Here is a 25,916-nt window from a genome sequence, read left to right as displayed (position 1 = left end):
CTTACTTCAGCTGTTGTGCAACTTCACTTCCCTATTTTTTATCCAAACTTAATACATAAACATATGGCCATTGATCACGCTAGAACTTTGGTCTCTGTATTTGGTGAGTGGAGCCAACGGAGTTCAGCAGAACAACCAACATAACAGAGACCGAAGCTTTTGTCCACACCCATAGATGCATTATGCAGCCGTGTACAGGAAAATTAAAGGCACGGCACTTGCAAAATTGCATGGAAATCCAGCGAATTTAAAAAGAGGTTTTATAAAATCAAGTCCTTCTAACAAACCTACCAAACGATATGACGTCAATTCCCCCTAATATCACGCATATCCCTAAAATAGCGTCATTTAAGTGCTGCTGTCTCTTACCTTTGATGAAAATGGAACAGTCTTTTAATTTCCGAAATTTTTCGTCCAATTAGCTAAAAAGGGCACGCGATTTATCTTTATATCAAAGACACTACATAGAAAAGACAAGGCACAAAACTATTTTACATGTAAAGTAAATCGTTGCAAAGCATTATGCGAAGACAGCAAAGTGTCCAATCTTTCTATAATAAAGACTGGTGGAATGTTCATCGACAAAGGTTGTTGTTGTATTAGCTTATACGGCGTGTATCATTCAGTAAATATTTGCGCCAAAATACAAAGGAATGGAAGCACTGCTGGCTTCGTTCAAGGCACATAGAATTATCTGTTTTTTGGTATAATTTGTCATCGCTTTGAATGATTTTTAAAAAAGTTTATTCAATAGACATGTATTGCAGTAAGAACTGAATTACACATGTTTTACAGGGTATCAATTAAAAGTACATGGTAAAAAAATACAGAGACAATTAAAATTATTCACATACATTTGCACAGTAAGTTATTGATATTCCATTCTAACAGACCAATATTTTTTCATCGGGATCAATTGAATTTTTTCCACAAAGATTTAACTCTTTGCTCGCTTGGTTCGACTAGAGTCACAAACAGCAGACTGCCAAGTTTGACTGGACGCACATTCTATAGTCATGATATACACAGAGTGCATCAGGTCTATTGTTCTTTCACACATACACAATAGTGATGTATACAATTACAATATATTGTACTGTGTACACACAGAGCATTACTTTACAATAGACCAATCAAAAGCTATTGTAAGCTGAATTAGAAATAGCATAGTCTGTTCAAAACCCCTCTTAAGGTTGCATCTTGAAATTAATGTGGCAGAGGAGAGATTCTGTCTGTGGCTTTCGAAGAGTTAATTATTTTCCTAAACGTGTCAATTGCTTGATTTAGATGCAAATTATCTTTCCAGGAGTAGACATCGAAAACCAATCCAAGATGACATCGAGTGGATTGGTTGTTCCTATTGTGTTGTGGGGAAAGACTGCCCCTACTCACTGTATATCGGCCATATTGGTGACCAGCGACCAGCAGACTATTATAACGGGATGTCATGATGGCCAGGTTATCTTGTGGGACCTCAATGATAACATGAAGGTAGGATTCTGAGTGACTGGGTTTGGATGGTCAGCAAATTTCTGATTTAATCTGCTCAAATTCGAGTCTAGGACTTTAAATACACATGCACATGTCAAGAGAATTATTTTAGCCTGATTTGCTTCCTTATAGTTTTAATGTGAACCCTAAAACTTTTATGAATAAATGATATTGGGGTTTTGTGATAACACATTTCTCAGATGATTGCAATTCTAGATGTCACACAACAAAATTGTTTTATTTACTTGAATCAATATCATGTCCCTCAACTGTCCTGGCTTCTTACTACATGATCCTGGTTTGTCCTGGTTTCTGAAACAATAGGGCATCCGCAGCCTTATCTCGTAGTTGTCTAATTATAAATTTAAAAGGTATCAGACAGTAGTTTGGGTAATTAAAATTCCAACTTGGATCTAGATCTAGCCCAACAGATTCTCACATAATGATGGCAAAATGCATCATGTGTTTTCCTCACAAGGGCTGGAGGTTTGTTTCATCTTGGATACATCAATTTACGAACAATATTTCATAGAAATAAAAATCATAAAGTGCAGTTTTTCATGCTTTTAATTTCCTGGGTTTTTTAAATGAATTTTGTGAAGGTGGTCCCAAGAAACATGCTTTTTGGGCACTCCTCTTCTATCACATGTCTGGCAAGAGCTAATGAAAACTGGGAATCTGCCAACTTTGTCAGTGCTGCTGAAAATGGGTGAGAACTATGAATCCTGTTTGATTGTTTATATGTCTGTCTGTCTCTTCTGCAATGGTGTACTCTACCAGGATCTACATCTAGAGTACTCAGATTTATCAGGTCAAAATTTTAAACAATGATTCATTAAACTTCTTTGCTTTAACAGTAAGTTTTTTCCAGTAGTGCTGTGGAATGTAAAGAGATAGATCAATCTTGTTATCTATTGTAACTCACATGGTTAGTAATAGATTTATTATTGATATCAAATGTTGATATATCTTATCCAAGTATTTAAAGGCACTCATCTTTAAATGCCAAGGTCATGGATTGACACTTTGATTTTGGTGCTCGTATATTATCATTTCAGTAAGTAGAGTTGATTTTAAATGAATTATGCTCAGATTGCCAGAGATACTCTCATTCTAGATTATCTATGTCATAACATTGTTTTTTTTTGTTATCCTTATTTTGCAGTGAAATTTTCCTGTGGGATGTTTCTGATGGTAGATGTATAGAACAAACCAAGGTCCCAGGAGTTCATCTCACAATGCATGTAAGTGTTTGATGCTGATGGTACATATTTTATTCATATGTGCAGGTCTCAATGTTTTTAGGTAATTTTGATAAATGTGTAATCCTGTACTTCCAATTTATTATCGGTGTTGGTAAAGATAAAAGAAAAAATGAGCATGAAGTGATTGGACCTCGAAATGTTAAAACAACCCTTTAACTTTGCAAAAGTGCCTTCATGAATTTTATTGTATTCAAAACAAAATGTACTTTTCATCAAACATAAGAATGAAATGTAGCCTTTGTATACACAGTGAATCACTTATGATTTGAGGAGGTATTTTACATTTTGTCATTACATGTTTTATGTTTTCAGTGAGCACTCTAGGGAATTTTATTTCCCTCTTCTTTCAACATGTACAATTATGTGTAATGTATTTTTATTATAGATGCTGATGCACTGTGTGTGTCGTCAGCCCATGTCTCCTTTAATCACATTTCATTATATCAAGAATTGCATATTGTTAAAGTCTGTACACAAAATACCAAAAATCTGAATTGTTGTGCTGTTCAGAAAAAGGCAATTCTTGATATCAAGAATGGGATTAAGAAAATGGCTGGTCTTAGCCCTTAGAGATGTAAGTCGGCACACGCTGTCGAAAACCTACAGGTGATTATTTCATAAAGCTGGATATAAGTTACAAATGACTTTGTGCACGACTGGTGATCCTTTCTTGGGCATAATGACACCACTATGTAGCCAACTTGGCACCCAAGAACAGGTTCCAGTTGTTTGTAACTTTATGAAACGCCCACCAGTTGTGACAACTCCTTAAGTCTTAGACTGTATTTATCCTTTCCCTGAAGCCATACCAAGTAACCCAAGGTTCAAGCCGGGAATGGCGTATCATCTGCCAGGGATACTATCCAGATATCCATGTTCTCGATGCTGGTAGTTTAGAGCTTCTCTACACCCTCTCATCGAAGGTAGCCCCTGATTGGATCTCTGCTCTGTGTGTCACTCGCCCCCTCAAACGACAAGGTAAAGACAGTGTTATGTTTTTATGTACGTGTGGGTTATGTTTCATGTAGTTGTTTGAATGTAGATGTTTAATGAACTACATGTATCAATGTACATCTGCGGTACTCTTTGATATGAATTGTTCCTATAATGGGGGGGGGGGGGGCACTCATTTTGTTTATTTTGCTGTGTCTTGATATTCTTTGAAACATGCATTTCTTTTTCTATAGTTTTGGTAAAGATTTGATATAATGTGAATATTATAAGATAATGTTATAATATTACAAAGGTGTAGTGACTATTAAATAGTTTTTCATTGAATGATGTATGAACCTTGCCAAGTTTTGTCACGCCATGTCAGAATATGCACTTAGAAAGAAAACCTCTGATTATGCATTCTTTCTTTCAAAATCATGTCGAAAATGTTCACAGATGAAATTTCTATACTTTATTCCCAATATTGATTATTTTGTGCCTTCATCATTCATATTTATGTACTTTTGATATATTTTTGAATGATATAGAAGATGTTGTTATCGGAATTTCTACATCCGGAATGCTGAAGGTTTGGAACCTGACTGGTAATGATAAGGTAAGTTACAAAGTTAGAGTTTTACCATACAAACCAATCTATGTTGTAACCTATAATTTTGACAAGATATGTTGGCCTGAATTCAAAATTGATTTTAAAACTATAAAAGGGTTCAACACCCCACCTTGGTCTTTTAAACAAACTGTGTTAAGCATTTATTGCCAAAGAATGTATATTATGCAAGGTGACCCAACTCAGTAAAACAGTTTCATGTTAAAGATGAAAATGGAAAATTATGATGAGTAATAATTAGTCAATATAGAAGGACAAATGTATAAATACCACAGGTTTGGTTTTCTTTGAAGAGTATTCCACATTGTAACAGGTATTACAGGAACCTGTCCATAAAACCACCTGTTCACTCGCAAAGACCACTTGTCTTGTATCCTTTCGGTAATTTTCTTACATTGATTTTGAGGAATCATAGTAAATCAAGGACATGTCTTACAAAAATTGTAATTGATTTTAACAATCAGAACTGTAGAAAGTCAGTAATGACAAGATCTAGTGTTTCCCAACTATGATTTGTTCTCCTGCGTGACTCATTTTCTTGACATATCTGTGTGCCCCTCTTTGTTTCTGAAGGGACATTGTGCTCATTTCCTGTAAGAAAAATTATGACATTGATGGATTTCTATATTTAAGATTGATTAAATCAATCACAACTCTTTGTGAGACAGGGCTCAGGCATGTAGTTAATGTAATGTTTAATTGCATCCGTGAAATTTAACTTTCCAATGGTTTACAGCAGGACAGTGAACCAAAGCATGAAGAGGAATGTAAGCAGCTACGATGCCGGAATGCCAAATCTTTAGCTGTGTGTGCTTTCACTCTCAGAACAGTACTGGTTGTGTGTAGTAAACAGTGGCAGGTGAGTGTATTAGTGATTTGAGATCTTTCAGCAAATTGGTACTCTTTCTACTCCATCTTTGTCTAGTGCACGAATGCTGTGTTTTTGAGGGAATTTATCCTATCGAGTACCGTATTTGCCGGCGTAAAGGCCGCAGCGGCGTATAAGACGCACCCCCGATTTTGCGAATCATCTTTGGAAAAAAAAATGCATGACAGAATTCCCGGCGAAGTCGGACCAAAAATTGGGTTGGAAAATTGTTCAACAATTGCCGCGGAATGGGAAATAATGAACACGCATGCTTTAATTCTTACTATTTCATCTTTCCCGGAAGGCGACACAAGGAAAATAATCCACCATCGGCGTGAAGAAGCGGCCGAGGCAATCAAGCGCTGCGGAGGTAAACAAGAGCTGCGGAGGTAAACAAGCGCTGCGGAGGTAAACAAGCGTGGCGGAGATAAACAAGCGCTGCGGAGGTAAACAGGAGCTCGGAGGTAAACAAGCGTGGCGGAGATAAAAAATAACAAGCGCTGCGACGGTAAACAAGCGCGGCGAATATTTTATTCTTTCAATTAACGTCTTAATTCTTTTCTTACAAATAAAGTTGAGTAAATACACAAGCACGGGCGGTGTTTCAATGTTTTTTTTTATTGAAGTCGGCGATGTCATATGAGAGAAATAAAGACTGAGAGGTAAAGACCAAGTGAAATAAAGACGAACACTGATTCTTTCTTGGAGGTTTGTGGTCTTGAAAAAGACCGTTATTAATTCACGCACAAAGCAATTTCAAATTACATACCTTGTCATGGTTCCGGGACAGCCCGACCACCGGACAGCCCGACCCTGAACAGCCCGACCCGCTGCCCTGGACAACTCGTTCCGGACCCCCCTTGGGATGTTCCCTCGATCTCTTCCTGAGCGGGAAAATATTGAAGGCGGCATGATTCTTTTTCAATACTTACGCTATTTTTCCACCTGCAATAAAATATTAAATTGCATGCAAACATCGTGTATCACCGTGTCATCATTATTATCGCACGCAAATCGTGCATCATCATTTACTACTGTCAACATAAACACACTCTATCATCATCATCATCCTCGTCGTCATCATCATCATAATCCATAATGCCTAACATCACTCATCTCATTGTTGTGACTTTAATTATCATTTTCAAATAGCAATTCATTGACACATTGGCGGCGGAAGCCAACAAAATTACGAGGGTCCACATGAAATTTTGTGATGGACACAGGTAAAAAATTGGACAAGGAAAAAAAAAAGAGGGGGGGGTCATCAACCTAAATTTTAGGGGGGGGGCAAACACATTTTAGGGGGGTCCATATGAATTTAGGGGGGGCGCAGGAAACAAAATTGACAAGCAAAAAAAAGGTTATCAGCTAACAATTTAGGGGGGATCTATCCCCCCATCCCCCCCGCTTCCGCCGCCTATGCATTGACACGATCGTACTTATATCATTATTGTTACCATTATTATCACATAATTCATCCAAAATATTTGTATTCACAACCAACCAGCCTATATGTATTTAATAAATCATCACCACTACTGCCATTTCCCGCAGCAGACCACAGCACACACCGCAAGGTAGGTTTTTATTATTATTTATTGGCCGATGAGACTTGGAGATGCAAAACAAAAGAAAAGATCAAAAGGTAAATATTTTCATTTTATTTTCCATTACGATCGATGACGATGTAAAAATAAATTTAAAAAATGTAGAGCGAGGTGCTGCAAATCTTCCTGGCTCCTGCAAGGAAGTTAGAAATGAAAACATGTTAAATCAATGTTCCACATAATTTCATAAATAAATAGTAATGACATTCATTACAATTACATAGCTTTTTGCCGACAGAAGTCTACTAGTACATGTCTTGTTAGCGCGCATGAAATAATTGCCGCGAACAAGCTGCCTGCGATTGGCAATTACCCCGGTGCGCGGTACGGTGACGTGACCGGTGCGAGCGGTAGCCATTGCATACACATACCATTGCCGGCCCCAAACAGAGTCAGATCGCTGGCACGGTCTCTGAGCTCTGCTGCGTTAATGGAAACAAATATAGACCTAAAACGAATTCAAGTTTAAAAAGTAAGTTATCATGTATCGGTACTGAAAATGTTTTCTTATATAGGAATTAATAATTTCATCCTATAAACGCGCTGTTTTAACTACCATTACAATGGAAGCGTCACTGTAGTCCCTTACGTACGCATACGTGCTATTTTGACCACGTATTCAGCGTTCGCGGGACACGGCTTTTGACTATCGTAATGTATAGGCCGCACCCCGACTTTGCTTCATTTTCTCATCAAAAAATAGTGCGGTCTATATGCCGGCAAATACGGTAACAAGTTTTGGTTGGTTGCTGTTGCAACCTTCAAATTACGTCTGATTTTGGTTAAAATTTTGAATGACTTTTACAAGTTACTGTACAAAAGATACAAGTCAGTTCGGATCATTTGTTTGCTGAATTAGTTGATAACTTCCTTTGTTTTGCCACAGTCACAGCAGCAAAACAGACTCCAAACATGGGCCCCCATTTCATAAAGGACTTGCAAATGTTGTAAATATGATTGGCTGCTGAGCCCTGTTACCATGGTAGTTGCCATAATGGCAAAGTTACAACAGTCGCAAGTCCTTTATGAAACGGGCCCCTGATGTTATCTCCAATGTCATACAATTGGTCGATTTGTTTGTTTCTGTTTGTGGTAACTCCCATAGGAACTCGGCAGGACAGCATTCTGCTGGTAAACGCCAAGCTGGTACATAACCAATTACCTATGAAACGTTTTACGTCTAGGTTAATCAGTCTTAGTGGCTGACGTTATAGACGACATATATCACTCTCGGGCCTTTTTATCAAAGTGGAGACAATGGCAGAGCTGGGATTCGAACTCACAACCTTGCGATTATGAGTCCAATGCTCTAACCACTGGACCACACGTCACTTTGGACCACACGACACAAAAAAAAATTTGTTTTTTAATCTGTTATGATGGTGTGACTACATAAGTTAGATTAGCAATGTTGTATGCCACAACAGCCATTAATTTATGCTATAAACTCTGCTGCTTTCATATAGATTTGTGATGCTGGTGATTTCTCCCAGCTGTGTGTCCAGTACTGTGAGAAGGGTCAGCATTGGTCTGGAGGTGACTTCATCGCTGCTGACCGGGTGCTGGTGTGGAGCAACCAAGGCAAAGGATACCTCTATCAGTTGCCATCCAAGTAGGTCACCCGATAGGTCACATGACAAGTGAAGTCAAATGATAGGTCCCATAAAAGGTTACATTGTTTTCTCACATTCCTTGTTTTTTTTTCTTTTACTTGACTGGACATCAATATTCATGTCAAGATCATGAAAATGAAACTGATTATGATGACTATACTTCCTTATATAGCACTTAACACTGCTTTGTCAGAAGTACCTAAGTACATTAAAATAATGCAACTTAATTAATTTGTTGATTGAATTTTCATGTTCTTGGGTGATAAAGTCTTGTTTTGTTGTTTTGCATTTTCTTGTTGAAATCATCTGTAGAGGATATTGATGTTAAAGACTTTGCATAATTTTATCTATTACGGTACAATGAATGTATGTTATCCTTGAATTGCAGCTGTATCCCAGAGAGTGAAGATTTCAGAAGTAACATTGGTCAGAACCAGAATGTTCCAAGTGCTAAACCATTCCTATATTGCATACTTGAAGCACCCATGGAAAAGGTAATTTGCACACTTTTATCCATTAATATGTAATTTTGTACATTTCTTTTTTGTTTTTTCATTGAGCTATCCATGGATTAATTCTTTGATTTAATGTTTCATTCACTCAATTGACTGTTAAGATATTAATTCATTCTTCCTATTTATTTATTGATTCATACATCCATTCATTTTATCTTCATTCACTAACCCACCCTTTTTTTCATACGTCCATGTAGTGTATCATTTATTGATTTTGTCACCATGATTTGATATTCATTTTATATCTTATGTTCTGATCTATGTATCTGATATGTCATTGTTATGTGTGGTAAGGGAGATGCTACCATACCTGTTTCTATCCAGGCTTTTTTTCTTTTGCTGATACTATATCAGTGCTTAAATGAAAACATTGCAAACAGTATAATGGAAAAACGCCACATTTATCCCAATTTTTTCAAAGATATTCAGTCATCCATCTTTTAATTCAGACTTTGATTTACAATTCTCCTACCCAGCCACTTTCTTGCTCTCCTGCCATGACATTCTTCTACGGTCGACGAGGCCCATTCTACAAGCTGTTTGCCTGTGGGGATTCCTCAGGAAGGGTCACTGTGTGGAAGGTACCAGAGGTATCCGACAAGGAGCTCAGCTACCTCAAGCAAGAAGAGTTTGATACGTTGCCAGGTAAGCTCAGTCAAACAGTCATTTAATACTGCGCTACATGATGGAATGATGACAGGGGTGAGTGCGGAATAGATGGGTCAAAATTTGCATGAGGTGAAAGATTGTGCCTCGTTGATTAGAAATTTCACTACTCAAACCAAGGCCTTAACATGAATTTCAAACCTTAAAGCTTGTGTATAGTTTTGGTAAATCCACCAAAATGCACCTATCACTATTCCAATTCATTGCTAGCTAATATGAATGGATATGCCTTATAACAGTTATGATGTGGAGGATATGAAATGAAAATGTGTTTTACAGGATAAATTTTGCGATTTTACATGGAAATTTAACTTGATCGGGTCACCCGATCAAACTAAAATATCTGTGTGTTTTTGTCTTTCAATTAAATCCTATTCCAAATCATGGAATGGGCTGAAACTTTCAAGATATGTTCTTTGTCTGTAACTTTTGGATATCTAATCATTAAATTTATAAGATAAGTGCTTGAATGCCCATTTTTTAAATTCAAAACAAGCATCGCCGAGAGAGGGCGCTATATATCCAAGATTTGAATATTTGAAATTTTCTCAGAGAAGTGCAGTTGGAAAAATATCTAACGGTCTCTACGCTTCAGAAAGACTGTCATATTAGATGATATTCGATTATCAATCACATTATTGACACTTTACCAAAGCTATACACAGGCCTTAAATTACCAAAATTAGACCATGGAAAGACATTATGAGCACAGAGCCCCTCAACTTTCCTTTAACCATACAATAACTTCAAATATGGTTCCCTATGGTGGAATGATATTGAAATCGTCCTTCCACAGCTTGATTTTGTTAATTTAAATTCCAAAATTCAACATCATGTGAAAATTCAAGTATGAATAGTGAGACTTACTCGATGCAAACCAATCCACATCCCTCACTGATATATCTACATCTAGTTGGAAATGGTCAGGACCTGCTGTGTTCAACCATACTTTCTGCACTGATTAAAGGTATTTTCTTTGACTCCCCTTATGATCATCTTGAAGGGCCATATGCAGGTAAATTGCCAATTCGTCCATTGCCAACTCGTCCACTCACCACATGGTCTACCTTCATTTAGTCTAATGCCATTCCGTCCATCAACCAGGGTTCCCAAGGTCATGGAAAATCCTGGAAAAATTTGTGGTCCTGGAAAGTCAGGGAAAAGTCAGGGAATTTGGAAAATTTGTGAAAACTCATGGGAAAGTCATGGAATTGCATTTACCTCATGGCTATGGCAGCTTTCCGTTTTTTCGTGTCTCGCAAAGTTCTCTCATACTTAATTATCATACTCTGCTATTATAATTGGTGTTCATAATTTCCATTTTTCCCAGTTTTGTGACATCCCAAATTCTACAAAACTCCTGGGACATAGTTTGCCAATCAGTCAATGTATTTTTAATATGTCACATTTTGTAACCAGTTTTGCATTCTTAGTTGTTTTTAGAGAATTTAAATTTCAAGTTTTGTACAATTTTACCTCAACATTCATGGCAATTAGTTGACATATCAAGTCACAACTGATCAAGCACTACCAGCATGGCTATCAGAACACAATACATTCAAAAGGTTCTGAATCTCTTAGTTACACAAGATGTTTCAATTGCTATTTTAGCGTCAAATAATGTGTCCTCTGGAAAAGTTACTTGAAAATGAAGTTTAATGAAATACCAAAATAGGCATCAAATGTCCAATTTTCAAGATATCCTCATTATTTTTGGAGCATATAGAGAAATACACTTGTTAATTTAGCTGGTGTCCTCAAGTTGTATCACAAATGGCCTCATTTTTTGTAATGTAGAGTGAAATGCAGCACTATGTTGAGAATTTTAGGATGAGGATGTCTTTGTTAGCCTTTTTTTCATGTCACCTTATTGTAAAACTTAAATGTCACTCTTTTGTAATTGGATCATGTGTGACTTATGTAAAGTGTTTCATCTTCATATAATTCAGGGTTCCCCTAGAAATTTGAAAACAGAATTCCATGACTTTTATGTGGAAGTTTTGTAGTAAAGGTGAATTCAGGATCCTAATTTCAATATGCCTGGAAAATTTGACATTTACATCTATTGTATAGTTCACTTTTGTGACAAGATCTGCATGCTATGCTCTGAAAATTTGTAAAAAAGTTCATGGAAATCTGTCAGTTCAAGAAATTATATGAGTTTGTGTTCAAGACATGAAAATGGTACTGTACCCTGGTCAGAAACAGACCATATACCAATGATAATACATGTAGATGTACATGTCATGAGTAAGGTAGTGGGTGGAATGGATTGCAGTGAGCAGGCCTGTGAAATCTCCGCTATTTAGCGGAAATCCGCTATTTTCATTTTTAAGACCGATTTCAATTTCCGCTTTTTCCTGTGTTCCATTTCCGTTTTTTCTTAGTCAAAATTCCGCTATTTTATCCAAAACGGCTGGAAAACAAGTCTAGGTAAATGGATGCGAGCAGAATGTGTTTGTTGTGAATATATACACGTTACGGGGCCTTGTATTTTGCCTTCGCGAAGTTTCGAATTATATGTAACTCTATGAAACTGCTGCGGATCACACCGTGCACCGTTGCCTTTGTTGGAATACAAGCGCAAAGTAGCGGCTCAAATCGTGATATTTTGCGACTGGTAAATACGTCTGTAAGGATGATGACGTCATCCAAGATGGCAACTTACGTTGACCAACGAAAGGATCGAAGATGACGATGTTTCGATCATTATTTCAAAGGAATTAGCGGTAACTGCGGTCTAAGGTACAATATTTCTGAATTTTGAACATTTTGTCGTAAATATGGATGTGATTTCTTTTTCATAATGTGACATTTTATGTACAAAAAAACGATCGGAAAATCGGGTTTCCACTTTTAGATCTAACGTTACTGCTAAAATACGTTGTCTGTACGTACGGGCCTCCAAGCTCTTCAGTCTATGTATTGGTGAGTGAGCCAATGCAGTTCAGCGGAACAACCAAAATACAGAGACTGAAGCTTTTGGTCTAGAATACACCGTGAATCGTGATGGGCAAATGCAGCGGCTTGGCGATAGTAAATAGGTAAATTTTCAGATTTTCCGCTATTTTTTTGAAACCCCACTCACAGGCCTGTGTGAGGGGAGGTCATGGGGGCCATCATAATGTGTCTGATTTTGGAAACCGTGCCAGAAAGCAAGTCATGGAAAGCAGCAATTAAGTCATGGAAAAGTCATGGAATTCTGTTTTCAAATTTCTGTGGGAACCCTGATCAACATTTCGTCTAACAACCATTTGGTTCAATCATCACGCCTAATCACCAGTTTGTCTATTACCATTTCATCTAATAACCAGTTTGTCAATACCCAGTTTCTTTTCATTCATTTTGCACAACAAACAATTTAGTTTAATAAGACCAAATGTTATATGGACTAAATGGCTATTGGACCAACTGGTTATTAGATGGAATGGCATTAGACTAAATGAAAGTAGACCATGTGGTGAGTGGACGAACTGGTGGTAGACGAATTGGAAATAAACCCATATGCACTTATCTTTTATTTGTAGCATTTTATCCAGAGTCACAAAGTTTAACAATAAAAAAATGAAGGTGAACAAACGTTGGATTGCCTAGTTATATGAAAGTTTGAGACTTTAGAATAATATTAGTATGTGCAACAAAGAGTGTTTATTATAGCAGTCATGTTGTAGATATTTTGAATCTTTCTTATCTTATACAGTCATGCCCCCAACAGCTAGCAACAGCCTCAAATCTACATGGGATTCATGCAGTCCCAAACCTAGTGGTATCATAGACCAATTGGTAAGAAATAACTCCTTCATTTCACTTTTTGTTTGATCAATGTACTTTAAATTGTATAAACCAAGTATTCAATTTGTGGCACAGATGAAAGAAATCACAGACGTGAGTTAAAATTTATTTTGTGATATTTAAATCAATTTTTGGATATGTTGATTTTAATTCCATGAATGTTTACATAAGTAATTGAAAAGGGGGGGGGGGGGTTGAAATCCATCATTCAATTTGTGTTTAGTTAGGATTTTGAACTTGGTTGGATTGTCAGAAATCCTATCTTACGTATTTCTTATGACCTCTTTTTACAGAATGTATCTAATGATGGTACACATGAGAAAAAGCTTGTGGTCACATCCAGCGTGTACATCCCAAGTCAGGGATGGATTGTATGCGGAAGACAGGATGGTAGCATTGCAATCGTTCCTGCCGTACAGACTGCCATCGCACAGCTACTTGAAGGTCCTCATACTGCCCGGAGAGGTGGGTAGTTTAGTGACACTCCAGTCTAGAGAGAAAAGAAGCCCTTATTGTTTGTCTGGAGACTAAACAATATTTATATTGACTTTGATTGATTTTGATGAATAGAATTTGCAAATTACTTATTACAAACAAGCTTTTAATTGTTTATTGTTGATGGATGAGCTAAAATATATTTTTTACTGTCATTATTCTCATCACAATTATTATAATTATAATTAATGACATTATTTCAAAAATACATCAATTATGATGAGGGATTCTTTTGTCATCTCCCATTGGCCCACCCCCCCCCCCCTTCCACTTTGGTTCCCTATAATGCCTTCTGGCCTATTCTTTTCCAAGGGGAATATTGATTCCCCTTGTGATAGCTTTTAAGCAGATTATTTTCATTATTATACTTTATTACGATTATTAATGTATGATTTTCTTTGTTGTCCTTACTCCTCTTTTTCTTATTGTTATTATAAATAAATAGTTGCCTATTAAAAGCTAAATTAGACCTTTTTTTCACAATATATTCATTTGATTTTAATCTCCTCCTTCAGGATGGCCACCCCATCGAATCTTGCGAGGTCACCAAGGCAAGGTGACCTGTCTAATGTACCCTCACCAAGAGAATAGCCGCTACGACCCCTCCTACCTGGTCTCTGGTGGGGTAGACTTCACCATCTCTCTCTGGGATATCTTTGCTGGTAGCATGTTGCATACGTTCTGTGTCCATGGAGGGGAACTTACCAGGATTGTTATCCCACCTGCTTCATGCAATGTAAGAATACTCTTTTCTTCCCTTACCTCATGATGAGATTTTTGCAAAGATTTCCATTAATCACATTACCTTATTAATGGGCAAAATGAATGTATGGATCATGTTTAATTCATAATGATAAAAGATTGTGAAAATTTGCATTACTGTCTCCACCTGTTTTATATTAAAAAAAAATCAAGTCTTAGACATCAAATTTGCTAGATATAAAGCTCTGGGGACAAATTGACCCCAGTAAGTCGTTGGTGAAAATACAGTGATTTGTAATATGTGTATTTGTTATTACTCCTTTTTGAACACCCCAAGATTATTTGTACATTGTCTTTATTCACACTGTTAATATGGAATATTCTTTAGATCACACTGTATAGTGCTATTTTGGATTGATACACCACCTTTCATCCTTTCTAATTGGAAAAGTGACAGTGTTGTAAATGACTTTTGTTTCCTTCCCACCCTCCTCCAGGCTCGAGTCCTGACATGCGTGTGTACCGTTGCCAGCGATCATTCAGTAGCTCTTTTGAGCTTACGAGATAGGAAGTGTATGCTTCTGGCCAGTCGACATCTGTTCCCTATCAGGCACATCAAGTGGCGACCGGCAGAAGACTTCCTCATCGTTGGTCTGGAGGACAACAGTGTATTTGTCTGGCAGATGGAGACAGGTGTGTGGACTGTTTCTTAAAGATTGAATGATATCTGTAGAAAATCTTCTCTGTGTCTTCGGAAATTCTGCATGCTATCCATGAAAAAAATGTTGATAAACATCTGGCGCACATCAGACATCTGTAATCAATCAGAAGAAAAAGAAAACATTTTTGAAAGATTTATGGAATATAATTAGTCTAGCACTTCAGAAATGGGTTATTTTCTTGTCTCTCTGTGCTTTCTATAACGATATTCTGGTACATGGATAGAGTTTTTGTTCAAATTGATTATGACAAATTTATCATTTGTAGGTGGTGGTGGTGATTTTGAATAAAAAAATTGGGTCACAAGTGGAAAGGGCTTTTTAAGAACTAAATTCATTTGGTATTTGGTTCAATCGCTTTTCAGGCAGTTATCTAATCTATCTAAAATCCTAAATTATGATAATGATATTCGTAAAAAAAATCACAGCTATCCTTGATATAATATTCTTTCATCAGGTCACCTGGACAGAGTAGCTGAAGGTAGTACTGCTGAAGACATGCTTGAGGCTTGTGATGCTGTAGGAGAGACAACAGAGATGATGCTGACTCCAGCACAGAGCATTGCCCAAGCTTTCCGTCGTCGCTCCCTGACAGCCATCAGGAACGCAGCCCACCGTACCCTCCTAGCTGCTGCACAGGGTTCCATGCTCAATGTTCCCAGTGGAGGTGACATAGCCGACAAGGATCCGAACCATGCCCTGACCATCCAGGCCATCAAGTCTAACGTCAAAGACCCTGACTTCCATGTTCTGTTCTTTGATGCCGAGAACCTCATTGTCCAGCTCTTAACAGACAAGAACCTGATCCCAGGTATCATCAACAAGGGTGCACAGGGAGAGATGGCAAAGATGGCTGCCCAGGCTGCAAAGGCAGGATCAGGACAGTCACCGAAGCTGTCACAGAAGTTTGTTGGTTTCATCTCAGAGCAGATCAAGAAGCAAATGGGGGACAGTGACTCAGATTCAGATGAGCTGGGTCCGTTGCGTCCTCCGAGGGCATCACAGTCCAAGGTTGGGGCTAAACGCAGGGGACCCAAACACCTGACCCTAGACTCTAAACACCTCACATTAGACATTGCACAACTCTTCATGTCTTGCCTACATGCTTGGGGCTTGGACCCAACCTTAGATGAGATCTGCAAAGATAAGTTGGGTTTACTTAAGCCGTTCTGTCCCGTCTCTTTCGGTCTCCTGTCTCATGGTGCCCACATGTCCCTCATGCTACCTGGATGGCATCACTTGATGTCACAGGAAGTCACTCCAGCTCACTCACCAGATCCTAGTACAATGTCTGCCAAGGAAGCCTTGGAGCTCAAGAAGAGAAGCCAGCAGGTAACATGCTTTTATTTCTGAAATTGTACAAACGTTAAAACTAAATTACTGTCTACCCGTTACAATAAGAAGAAAAATGCTAGTAAATGTAGGGTCTGAATAATGAGGTTCCCTGTGCTAATTTCACATATTCTTTTGGTTTATAAATTACGTAAGCTCTATAGATCGGTATTGTCCAACCAATGGACTCTTGATTCACTCCATGGTTGTCTCCTACATGTTTGTTTCATGCATCATAACATTAAGCAATTCAATATGAATTGCAAGCATTATAACTCACCAACAGCAAGTCAATTAGATATACCAGGGTCTCACTGCATTAAAAAAAACACAAAAAAATACACAAAGTATTGACCATATTGTGAACAGGATATGGCAGTCATTCATAATCAAAATGTACATGATAGATATCATTATGACAATTTATTAGTAAGTTTTCATACCATGGGACCCATGGAATAAACATCTTCAAATAAGAAAAGCCAAGCAGACCAGGCTAACCACTTTTATCTTCTTCTTCAACCACCATTCTTCCCTGAAGGAGTTACAATCTCTGGCCAATGAGACACCCAAACCTGGTTACCTAGGCCACTGGGAATTATCTCGAGCAGTTACTACACAACATCTTCTCTCTGTCATCTCTGTGGCTAACACCCTGATGGGTATGAACAATGCAAGCTTTGTCATGCTTTCCCACCTACGCAAAGCAAAGCCAAAGAGGTAAGAAGCTGCATAGGCTTCAAAATTTATTTCAAAATAACTCAGAAACTGTAGAATATTTTGTCTAAAATCCATCAAAGTCGAAACTTGTTTTCAAAGAAACATGCCCTATTTAGGTTGCTGCCCTACCAATACAACTACTCCCTCCCACAGTCTCCCTCTGAAAATGATTTTTGATTATCACAGGTTTGTAGGTATGTTCTTCCTAACCTTCACCATTCTGTTTTGCTTATTTTTCTGCTTTTACAACAAAACATGTTATTACCATGGCTTGATTTCCCTTTAATTGTTGATGAAAAAGTTTGAACCCATGTGAGAATCTCTGTCAAGATCTATGGCATAGACTACAACATATCATATGAAAACTGTTTCTCTGGGTGTATCAGTACACTTCATTGTACTATTATTCTTATTGCTGTCTCCACGTTTCGTTTTTAAATATATAGATCTTCAAGCAAGGGAAAAGATTTAACAGATAATGGATCTGATGATCTTGCAGACCTCACTCCAGAACAAGCACAAATCAAACAAGGTATGTACTCAATGCTTACTACTTATTTAACCTGTTGACTTCTGAAGTCTGTGATTCCACATAAGCTTTGTTCATTGATCACTTGGCTCTAGAACTAGACAGATCTATATTGACACATTCAAAAATTGATAAACTGAACTTGAATTGCAAGAAATCTTCCTTGACATCTTACTCGTACATAAATTTCTGTCAAATAAGGTTTGGACTATGGATTCAACTTTGAAGAAAATTAATCTTTAGATTTAGCAAACCTAGATACTAGATTTCAAGTCACTGGAGCACGTCTTACTTAGCTGAGTAATGCAGCATTCATCCATGCATTCTTATGGCTTTGGTAGATCAAAGGGAGGGCCATCATGTTGGTGTTCTTGAAACATATCAGATTCTTGGACTTGCCAATCAGTGGGGGCAACTTGTGTGTGCCTGATGCATTAGCTGTTGCAAGAAGAGTGAGATGCTCTTTGTTTCTCTTTTGCCTGGGTGCTGTTTTCTCTTCTGGTCCGAGGAACGTATGGTGTGGCAACACTTTCCAATAGAGGCCTGTCTCATAGCAGTTGTACATGTAGATCTACTCCCTTGAAAGTTCTCCATCAGCTAAGATCTCATTTACCCTCTAGGTAAGGATCAACTGCAGGCGGATTCGCGGAAAGAATCTCCCCTTGGATGGATAACCTGCTAATTCCATGCCTCTCTTTGAATTTTTGAAGCCATCCAGCTGAAGCTTTGAAAGCTTGGCTTCCTCCAGTCCCATCCCGTAGACGAGCTTCGTTGAATTTCAGAGCCTGTGCCTTCGGAAATACCCCCGAGATTGGTATATTGGAGCCATGCTGTTGTAGAAACCAGAGATATGTTGCTTGGTCTACGGCATCATTGACCGGTGGTCATATCATCTTGCGCTTTGCAGACACATCATAGGCAGCCAATTCTGACATGTATTTCTTGATGGACTCCCGCTGCTTGAATATGTCAAAAACTGTACTCGTTCCCACCCCATGTGTTTCTGCAACTCTAGCTTGGATAGCCCCCTTCTATATTTTGGATATTATCTCTAGCTTCTGATTAACATTCAAACGATCCATTTATTATTTTCATGCACATCTCCAGATAATGAAAGATACAGGCATAACAAGGCCAAAAAATTACGTGTATGCAATGGGCATTTCATTGGGTAAAAGTTATGTATAACTCTAGTTCTTTGTGTATGCACAGTTTTTGAGTGCTGCCATTTGTCGCTCAGCCAAAGCATTTGAACCAATGCGAGTCTAGCTCAGCGCGTGATGTGACCTACATATACATGTTAGAGGAGCGTGATCATGCACATCTCTGAATGATTGCGCTGTGCCCTGATTTACTGGAATGATTATCTTGTCAAGTTCTTTTGGTGATTTTAGTAAGATATTTTCATAAAAATAATGTGGTTGTAGGTAGACTATATTGGAAAATATAGGTAATCAAAGTGAGTTTGCGTAGGAATTTTTATTTTAGTTTGAAATCTCCTTTACCCAAGTAAGTACCCGGATAAGGGGAGGTCGGATAAGAGAGGTTGTACTGTAGTGCCAAATTGTTAAATAATCAATAGCCCCAAAATATTTGATAACCTCACGAAAAGAGCACTTTAAAACTTAAAAAAATCAATCCCAACCTGATAACTTATTTCCGTCTGTATGTAGGATGGAGCCTTCTCGCTGCCCTTCACTGTGTCTTGCTACCTGACCTTCTAGGAAGTGTTCATTACAAGCCACCATACTTAGAGATGCTAGCAAGGAGATGGCAAGACAGGTGTCTGGAGGTAAGACTATCCCATACCTTTCTAATATTGAAAGTTAGTAATATGCAAGAATAATGTTGAGAATAAATGGTATATTTATATTAGAGGTATATTTCAATCAAATGATTGTATCATTGATTCAATTTATGTATAATATCTATTAGTATGAATGTTCTTGGTAAGCTCCCTTTTCCAAGAAGCATATATCACTATGGTTTCTGTATGCATTTTTGTGAGTTTGGTGATTTTTTTCGGTAATAAATTTCATTCATTTGTCCATTTATTTGTTAAGTGCATACAAGGAATTAATTCTGGCAGGTTCCTGGGTTGATTCTACCATAATATTTTGATATATTCCTTATCTGTAGTAGTAACTATTGCAAAAGTGGCAATTTTAGCATTATTATAATTGCAAAATTAACCAAAGTTGAACACTCAAACAATTTCAGCGTGTACAGCAATATCTGAGTTTACCTTCTTTCATTGTAGGTAAGAGCGGCCAGTCAAGCATTGCTTCTTGCAGAGCTTCAGCGAATCGGTACTGATGGGAGAGAGGAGGTGATCAACCAATGGGCACCTCATCTCCCCCATTACGTGGACTCATCGGTCAGCTTGACCGCCCCTGCACAGAGTGGTCAGAGTCCACTAGCTGGAGGTGCTCTGGCCCGTGATGGTCACTTGGATGCAGGGAGTAGTGAAAGCTCAGAGGTGGAGAATGAAGAGGAAATCTTGTGTGGTGAGAATTATGTTATATTGGATGGCGCAGTCAGAATGGGATAGCAGAAATATATCATGAGTAAGGGATTATTGCACAAGTTGCAAATGAGTGCAATATTGGCCCTAATGGGTTGGATGTTCCTGATATCCCTTGAAAAAAACTATCCAATTCAATTGTTATTATTATCTTTAATGATGATTGTTTATTAGACAGCACAATATGCATTTTGTTTTGTTCAAAAGCCAATGGTGAATTTGTCAGATTTCAGTGCATTATGCAGTATACATAATCATGCAGACAAAAATACACATTTACAAAGCCTCCCCAAAGGCCCTATTTGCTGTGAATTCAGAGAACAGCTTCCACATTTCTGACATAACCGGGTCTAGGGTGATGTTTGTGTTTGTGGGCAGTGTCAGTCAGCTGCGTTAACGATTCTGCCACACCCTGCTTATCGCCAAAATTGGTATCGGAAGAGACATCTTTTTTTAGATAAGATTGCCATTGTTACCTTCTTTCTGAGGTCATAGTTCAAGATGATGATAACTAAAATTCGTCCATGATTCAGGCTATCAGTGCTGTTGATGGTATATATTGTGTCCTGTTTACTTGTTTTGTAGGAGTCAGCCTGCCCTGTGCTTCGATGACTTGGCAGCCATGTTTTTTGGTAGGCGTACTACATGTATTTTTGCTTGGAAACTCATTTGCTTTCATATTGTTTGGTATTTTTAGGTGATTCTCCAATAAGGAAGGTCTCATCATCGTTCGAGTCCCGAAGGAAGCAAGCTACAGCCATTGTTATGCTTGGTGTGATCGGAGCTCAATTTGGTGCAGAGATCCAGCCCAGTCGACAGAGGGCACCGAGTAATACTAGCAACCGTCCTATCCAACAGGGCTTCGGTTTGAGTGACTACTCATTGGCAAGACATACAGGTACTGGGTAATAAAACTATTCAGTGAAACTTGTATAATGAAGACCATCCAAGGGAGACAGGAAAGTTGGTCTTCATAAGCAAGTAGTCTTTATGAACATGTTCCTTTAATACATGTTTCAATGGGAAAGTTTTTCAAGGGAAATCAAACTTGTTGTCACAATTGTCATATAGGTGAAAATATCTCTTTCTCACAATGATGTAAAAGCCACTTGAGGGATCAAGTTCAAACTTGGCTCATGTATGCTTATGTGAGTGAAAATGATCTGTGCATTTGAGAATCTGTCTAGTTTATTGAGTTTTTATCCATGGGTTTTGTACTCAACCAATTTTGTCAAAGTTAGGTATGTATATTTGTACAATTTATACTATGTCTTTTATCCTGAATGAATCTTGAATCAATGTGCTCTGTGTTTTTTTTATTCAGCTCAAGCTCTTGCCTTCCTGCTCCTTCAACCACCCAGTGCAAGACTCCCTGCCCATACGCCTATCCGAAGGGCAGGGATTGACCTGATGGGAAGGGGATTTACTGTCTGGGAACCCTTCATTGATGTGTCTGCAGTCCTTCTTGGATTGCTAGAGTTGTGTTGTGACCCTACCCTATATTCTGCATGGTAAGTACGAGGCTCTGTCTCTTACAAAATATTGTGATTGATCTAATTAAACTTTACTGTGGAAAGTCTGAGATGCCAGCATCTAGAAAACATCTGTACAAAGGTGTTAAAATTTGCAAATGCTCATTGCATGCATGGAGAAGCCGTGGTGTAGTGGTTCTGATTCTCGCCTTGTAATCAGAGGGTCATGTGTTCGAATCCCACCGTGGTCTGGCATCCTTTGGCAAGGCGTTAATCGTCACTTTACAACTCTCGACCCAGGTGCTAAATGGGTACCCAGTTGGATGTGAAAGTCATGGTAGCTTGTCCAGTACTGTGTGCCTCTCACTGGCGACTGACTCGAATACTCCCCAGGGAGTGGAGGATGTGCATACATCATGTGTGGGAATGAATGATTGAATCCGATGACCGGGGTAATAAGTATATCTGTAAAGCGCTTAGACATGTCGTTCCGATGTATTAAGTGCTATCTAAAAGTTTGTTAATATTGTTATTATTGTTATGCATGATTTCTTTACCAATCCAGTTTGTGTGAGAATTATCCTTGACATGTTCTTCCAAATGCTACATACTTATTTTAATTCATCTTTACCATTTCAGTATTTACAGTGGTCTCCCCATCACCCCAGCTGCGGACTCCTGCCGTAGCGCCCACCACGCCCTGTCTCTGATCGCCACCGCCCGCCCAGCAACCTTCATCACCACCATGGCTAAGGAGGTGGCCCGTCACCAGGCATTGGCTTCCAATGCCCAGGTGCCAGCCAGCGTGCTCAACACCAGCCCGCTGCAGAAAGCCAAGGCTGAGATCCTGCGCATCGTAGAGCTCCTCATCGAGAAGATGCAGAATGACGTCTCAGATCTACTGGTAGAGGTATGTCTTATGGTCGTAAAAGCAATTACATAAACGATTTATAGTAGTTTTTTATTATGTATGTCATCATACCTTTTGAAGTGGTTATGCTATTGAAAGAGTCGCGATGATGGACACTCATTTTCCAGCCAAAAATCTAGCAATATGGCACAATTGCAATAACAGAGAGCATTGCAAATGCAGAATGATATCTGTGATCAACTTGCAGATTTGGGTTTTTATGGTTGGTGATTGATAAATAGATCATACCAGTGATATTTACACCATTAAATCTGTATTTAATCTAAAAGTATCATTACAAGACCTTCCCAAAGTTAGAAATGTTCCCTAAGGAATGGTAATGGTGAACACTCATCTGTGGTTAGAAATCCTATGTTGAGAGAAAATACTTGAAACATGATAAATCCAAAGGGGAAATTGGAGATTGGGAATGATGATGTCTCAGGTCTTGTGTAGTCTCATAGAGCTATGGGTAAAATAATATGAATAATCATTTAAATGGGAGAGTTTTTTTGTCTTCTAGACTAAGCTTTTAAGGAAAAGGTATGAATTCTCTGTGAAGTATGGAAAAATGTAATAAGGAGGAAGACCTGATTCTCTGAAACAACTGGTCATTTACTGCCTGACTGGGGCTATTGCATTAGAAAGTAACTGGACATAATCTATGAAGATGGATGGTGCATGGCCAGTGTGTTGTATTTAATTCTACAATGTGTGAGACAAAGTGCATGATAGATGTGGTGCTATAAAGATCATATTTTTCTTACTAACATTGTATCAACTGCAATGAATAATAAGTAAATTGTACTTTGATTTGGTGTTGACTAGGTTGTGGATATTGTGGTGTTCTCGCTGGACACAAGTCAGGTGAAGTCGAAGGGGTTGATGGAGGTGTTCCCGTCCATCTGCCGCTTCAACATGCTGAGCTACTGTCACAGCAGCAAGAGGCTAGCAGTGGGTGCCAAGACCGGAGCCATTACCATGCATGACCTCAAGAGTGGCAAGACACAGGTGAGTTAAAGAGAGAGAGAGAGAGATGGTAGGGAGGAGAGGAGTAGCAAGAGGCTAGCAGTGGATATCAATGATGATGATGATAACAATGATGATAATGGTGATGATGATGATGGTGATAATGATGATGATGATGGTAATGATGATTATGATGATGATGGTGGTGATGATGATGACGACAATGATGATGATGACAATGAGGATGACGATGATGACAATGATGATGACGATGATGATGACAATGATGACGACGATGTTGATGTTGATGATGATGACAGTGATGACGACGATGTTGATGATGATGATGTTGATGACGATGATGATGATGATGATGATCATCATCATCATGATAATGATGATGATGAGGAGGAGAAGGAAGAGGATAAAGGATGATAATGATTATGATGATGGTGGTGGTGTGGTGGTTATGTTTTGAAATGTTTGGATAATAAGTTCTCAGTTTTGAAGGTATAGTTATATATCATGGTATAGCTTGTTAAACTCATGCTTGTGTTATCCATATTTAGGTATTATCTGGTCACCAGACCGCTGTGACTGCCCTAGCCTTCTCAACCGATGGCAAGCACCTGGCATCCTATTCATTTGGTGATACAAAGCTCTGTTTCTGGCAGGTAAGTCAATGATAGATTTTATTATCCTATTGAAATCCTAATGAAGTTCAACCTTATTATAAGGCTGAAATATTTCTTGTTAATCTTCAATTTAATTATTTTCATTTGATGGTCATCCTATCAAATATGATTATATGTAAACATGTTGCTGTCATAGAACCGTCCCCTGTGGGTTTTTCATATTTGTAAGTTACAACTTTACGAAGTCTTTTAGAGCCAATGAACTTTGACAATGTTGTGATATCAAAATCCAAATCTTAAAGCCTGGTTAAAGCTTTGATAAAGGGTCGTTAATGTGAACTATACTCAAGTATCATCAAACATTACAATATTGCAAATGCGTAGTAGTCATTAGACACATTTTTATGTTTTTTTTTTCTATTTTTCAAAAACATTTTCTATTACAGTCTGGGGCATCTCTGCTAGGAGGGATGATAAGTTCATCAACAAAGTGTGTTAAGTGCTACATGACCAAACCATTTAACTGTACATCTACAGCAAATCAACTAAGACAGGTCTCTGTTACCTGGCCACATAGCAAAGCCATTATTCTGAGGTATATAGATGGCACCATGGACAAATTCACTCTGTAAAATCATAACATTCATCAACAAAGTGCTACATGACCGAACACATCAATTGTACATCTACAGCTAACCAACTATGACAGGTCTCTTTTACATTCCACATACTGTAGAATGAGGTACATTGATGGCACCATTGATAAATTCACATTCTGAAATCATAACGTTCAATAACAAAGTGTCAGTTGCTACAAATTGTTCATCAACCGCCAGTCAACTACATAGTAAAGGTCCCTGTAACATGGCCACATAGCAAAGCCATCATTCTGAGGCATATAGATGGCACCATGGATAATTTCACTTTTTGAGACCATAATGTTCATCAGCAAAGCTTGTCAGTTGCTACAACTGTTCATCAATGGCCAATCAACTACAACAGGCCTCTGTAACATGGCTACTTAGCAAAGCCATCATTCTAAGGTACCTTGATGGCACAATAGATGAATTCACTCTCTGAGATCATAACATTCATCAGCAAAGCTTGTCAGTTGCTACAACTGCTCATCAATAGCCAATCAACTACAACAAGTCTCTGTAACATGGCCACACAGCAATACTATAATTCTGAGGTTCATAGATGGCACCATAGATAAATGCACACTCTAATATGATAACGTTCATCAACAAAGTGCTACATGACAAAACCCTTCAATGGTACGTCCACATCTAATCAACTAAGATAGATATCTGGTACATGGCCACATAGCAACGCTATCATTTTGAGGTATATAGATGGCACCATGGATGAATTCACACTCGTATTCATATGATAACGTTCATCAACAAAGTGCTACATGACAAAACCCTTCAATGGTACGTCCACATCTAATCAACTAAGAAGGATATCTGTTACATGGCCACATAGCAAGGCTATCATTCTGAGGTATATAGATGGCACCATGGAT

The 25,916-nt window shown here is 38.3% G+C and overlaps 1 protein-coding gene and 1 long non-coding RNA gene across 3 annotated transcripts; one reads left to right on the top strand and one right to left on the bottom strand.

Moving 5' to 3' along the window:
* The first annotated feature begins 1,327 nt into the window (after nt 1-1,327).
* Nucleotides 1,328-25,235, top strand: LOC121411140 (WD repeat-containing protein 7-like). Of its 2 annotated transcripts, none has more exons than XM_041603674.1 (24): nt 1,328-1,491; nt 2,094-2,200; nt 2,657-2,735; nt 3,560-3,734; nt 4,238-4,305; nt 5,057-5,176; nt 8,262-8,407; nt 8,797-8,902; nt 9,400-9,568; nt 13,290-13,372; nt 13,675-13,846; nt 14,392-14,612; nt 15,076-15,271; nt 15,755-16,629; nt 17,171-17,349; nt 17,796-17,881; nt 19,552-19,670; nt 20,139-20,385; nt 21,100-21,300; nt 21,727-21,913; nt 22,514-22,784; nt 23,613-23,795; nt 24,323-24,427; nt 24,835-25,235. In XM_041603674.1, exons 1-24 carry the CDS (start codon nt 1,333-1,335, stop codon nt 25,018-25,020), a joined length of 4,440 nt encoding a protein of 1,479 aa, XP_041459608.1. In that variant the 5' UTR covers nt 1,328-1,332; the 3' UTR covers nt 25,021-25,235. The 2 variants fall into 2 exon arrangements, with proteins under 2 accessions (XP_041459608.1, XP_041459607.1); XM_041603673.1 differs by having other exon boundaries at nt 5,054-5,176.
* LOC121411142 lies at nt 2,518-12,274 on the bottom strand. Its single transcript, XR_005969428.1, has 3 exons — nt 11,765-12,274; nt 11,104-11,105; nt 2,518-2,529 (listed from the first exon to the last, which is right to left on the bottom strand). It is a non-coding gene; the product is annotated as an uncharacterized LOC121411142 (long non-coding RNA).
* Nucleotides 25,236-25,916: the final 681 nt, after the last annotated feature.

This window comes from Lytechinus variegatus, chromosome 3 (genome assembly GCF_018143015.1).
Source record: "Lytechinus variegatus isolate NC3 chromosome 3, Lvar_3.0, whole genome shotgun sequence".
In the NCBI taxonomy this organism is placed as follows: domain Eukaryota; kingdom Metazoa; phylum Echinodermata; class Echinoidea; order Temnopleuroida; family Toxopneustidae; genus Lytechinus; species Lytechinus variegatus.
This window is presented reverse-complemented; position numbering and strand designations above follow the sequence as displayed.

Excerpts from the sequence above, each read along its gene's own strand:
- LOC121411140 (XM_041603673.1), top strand. The coding sequence starts at position 1,333 with ATGACATCGAGTGGATTGGTTGTTCCTATTGTGTTGTGGGGAAAGACT. Across the intron at positions 14,613-15,075 it reads TCCCACCTGCTTCATGCAAT|GCTCGAGTCCTGACATGCGT; the intron begins GTAAGAATACTC and ends ACCCTCCTCCAG. Across the intron at positions 21,914-22,513 it reads CCTACCCTATATTCTGCATG|TATTTACAGTGGTCTCCCCA; the intron begins GTAAGTACGAGG and ends TTACCATTTCAG.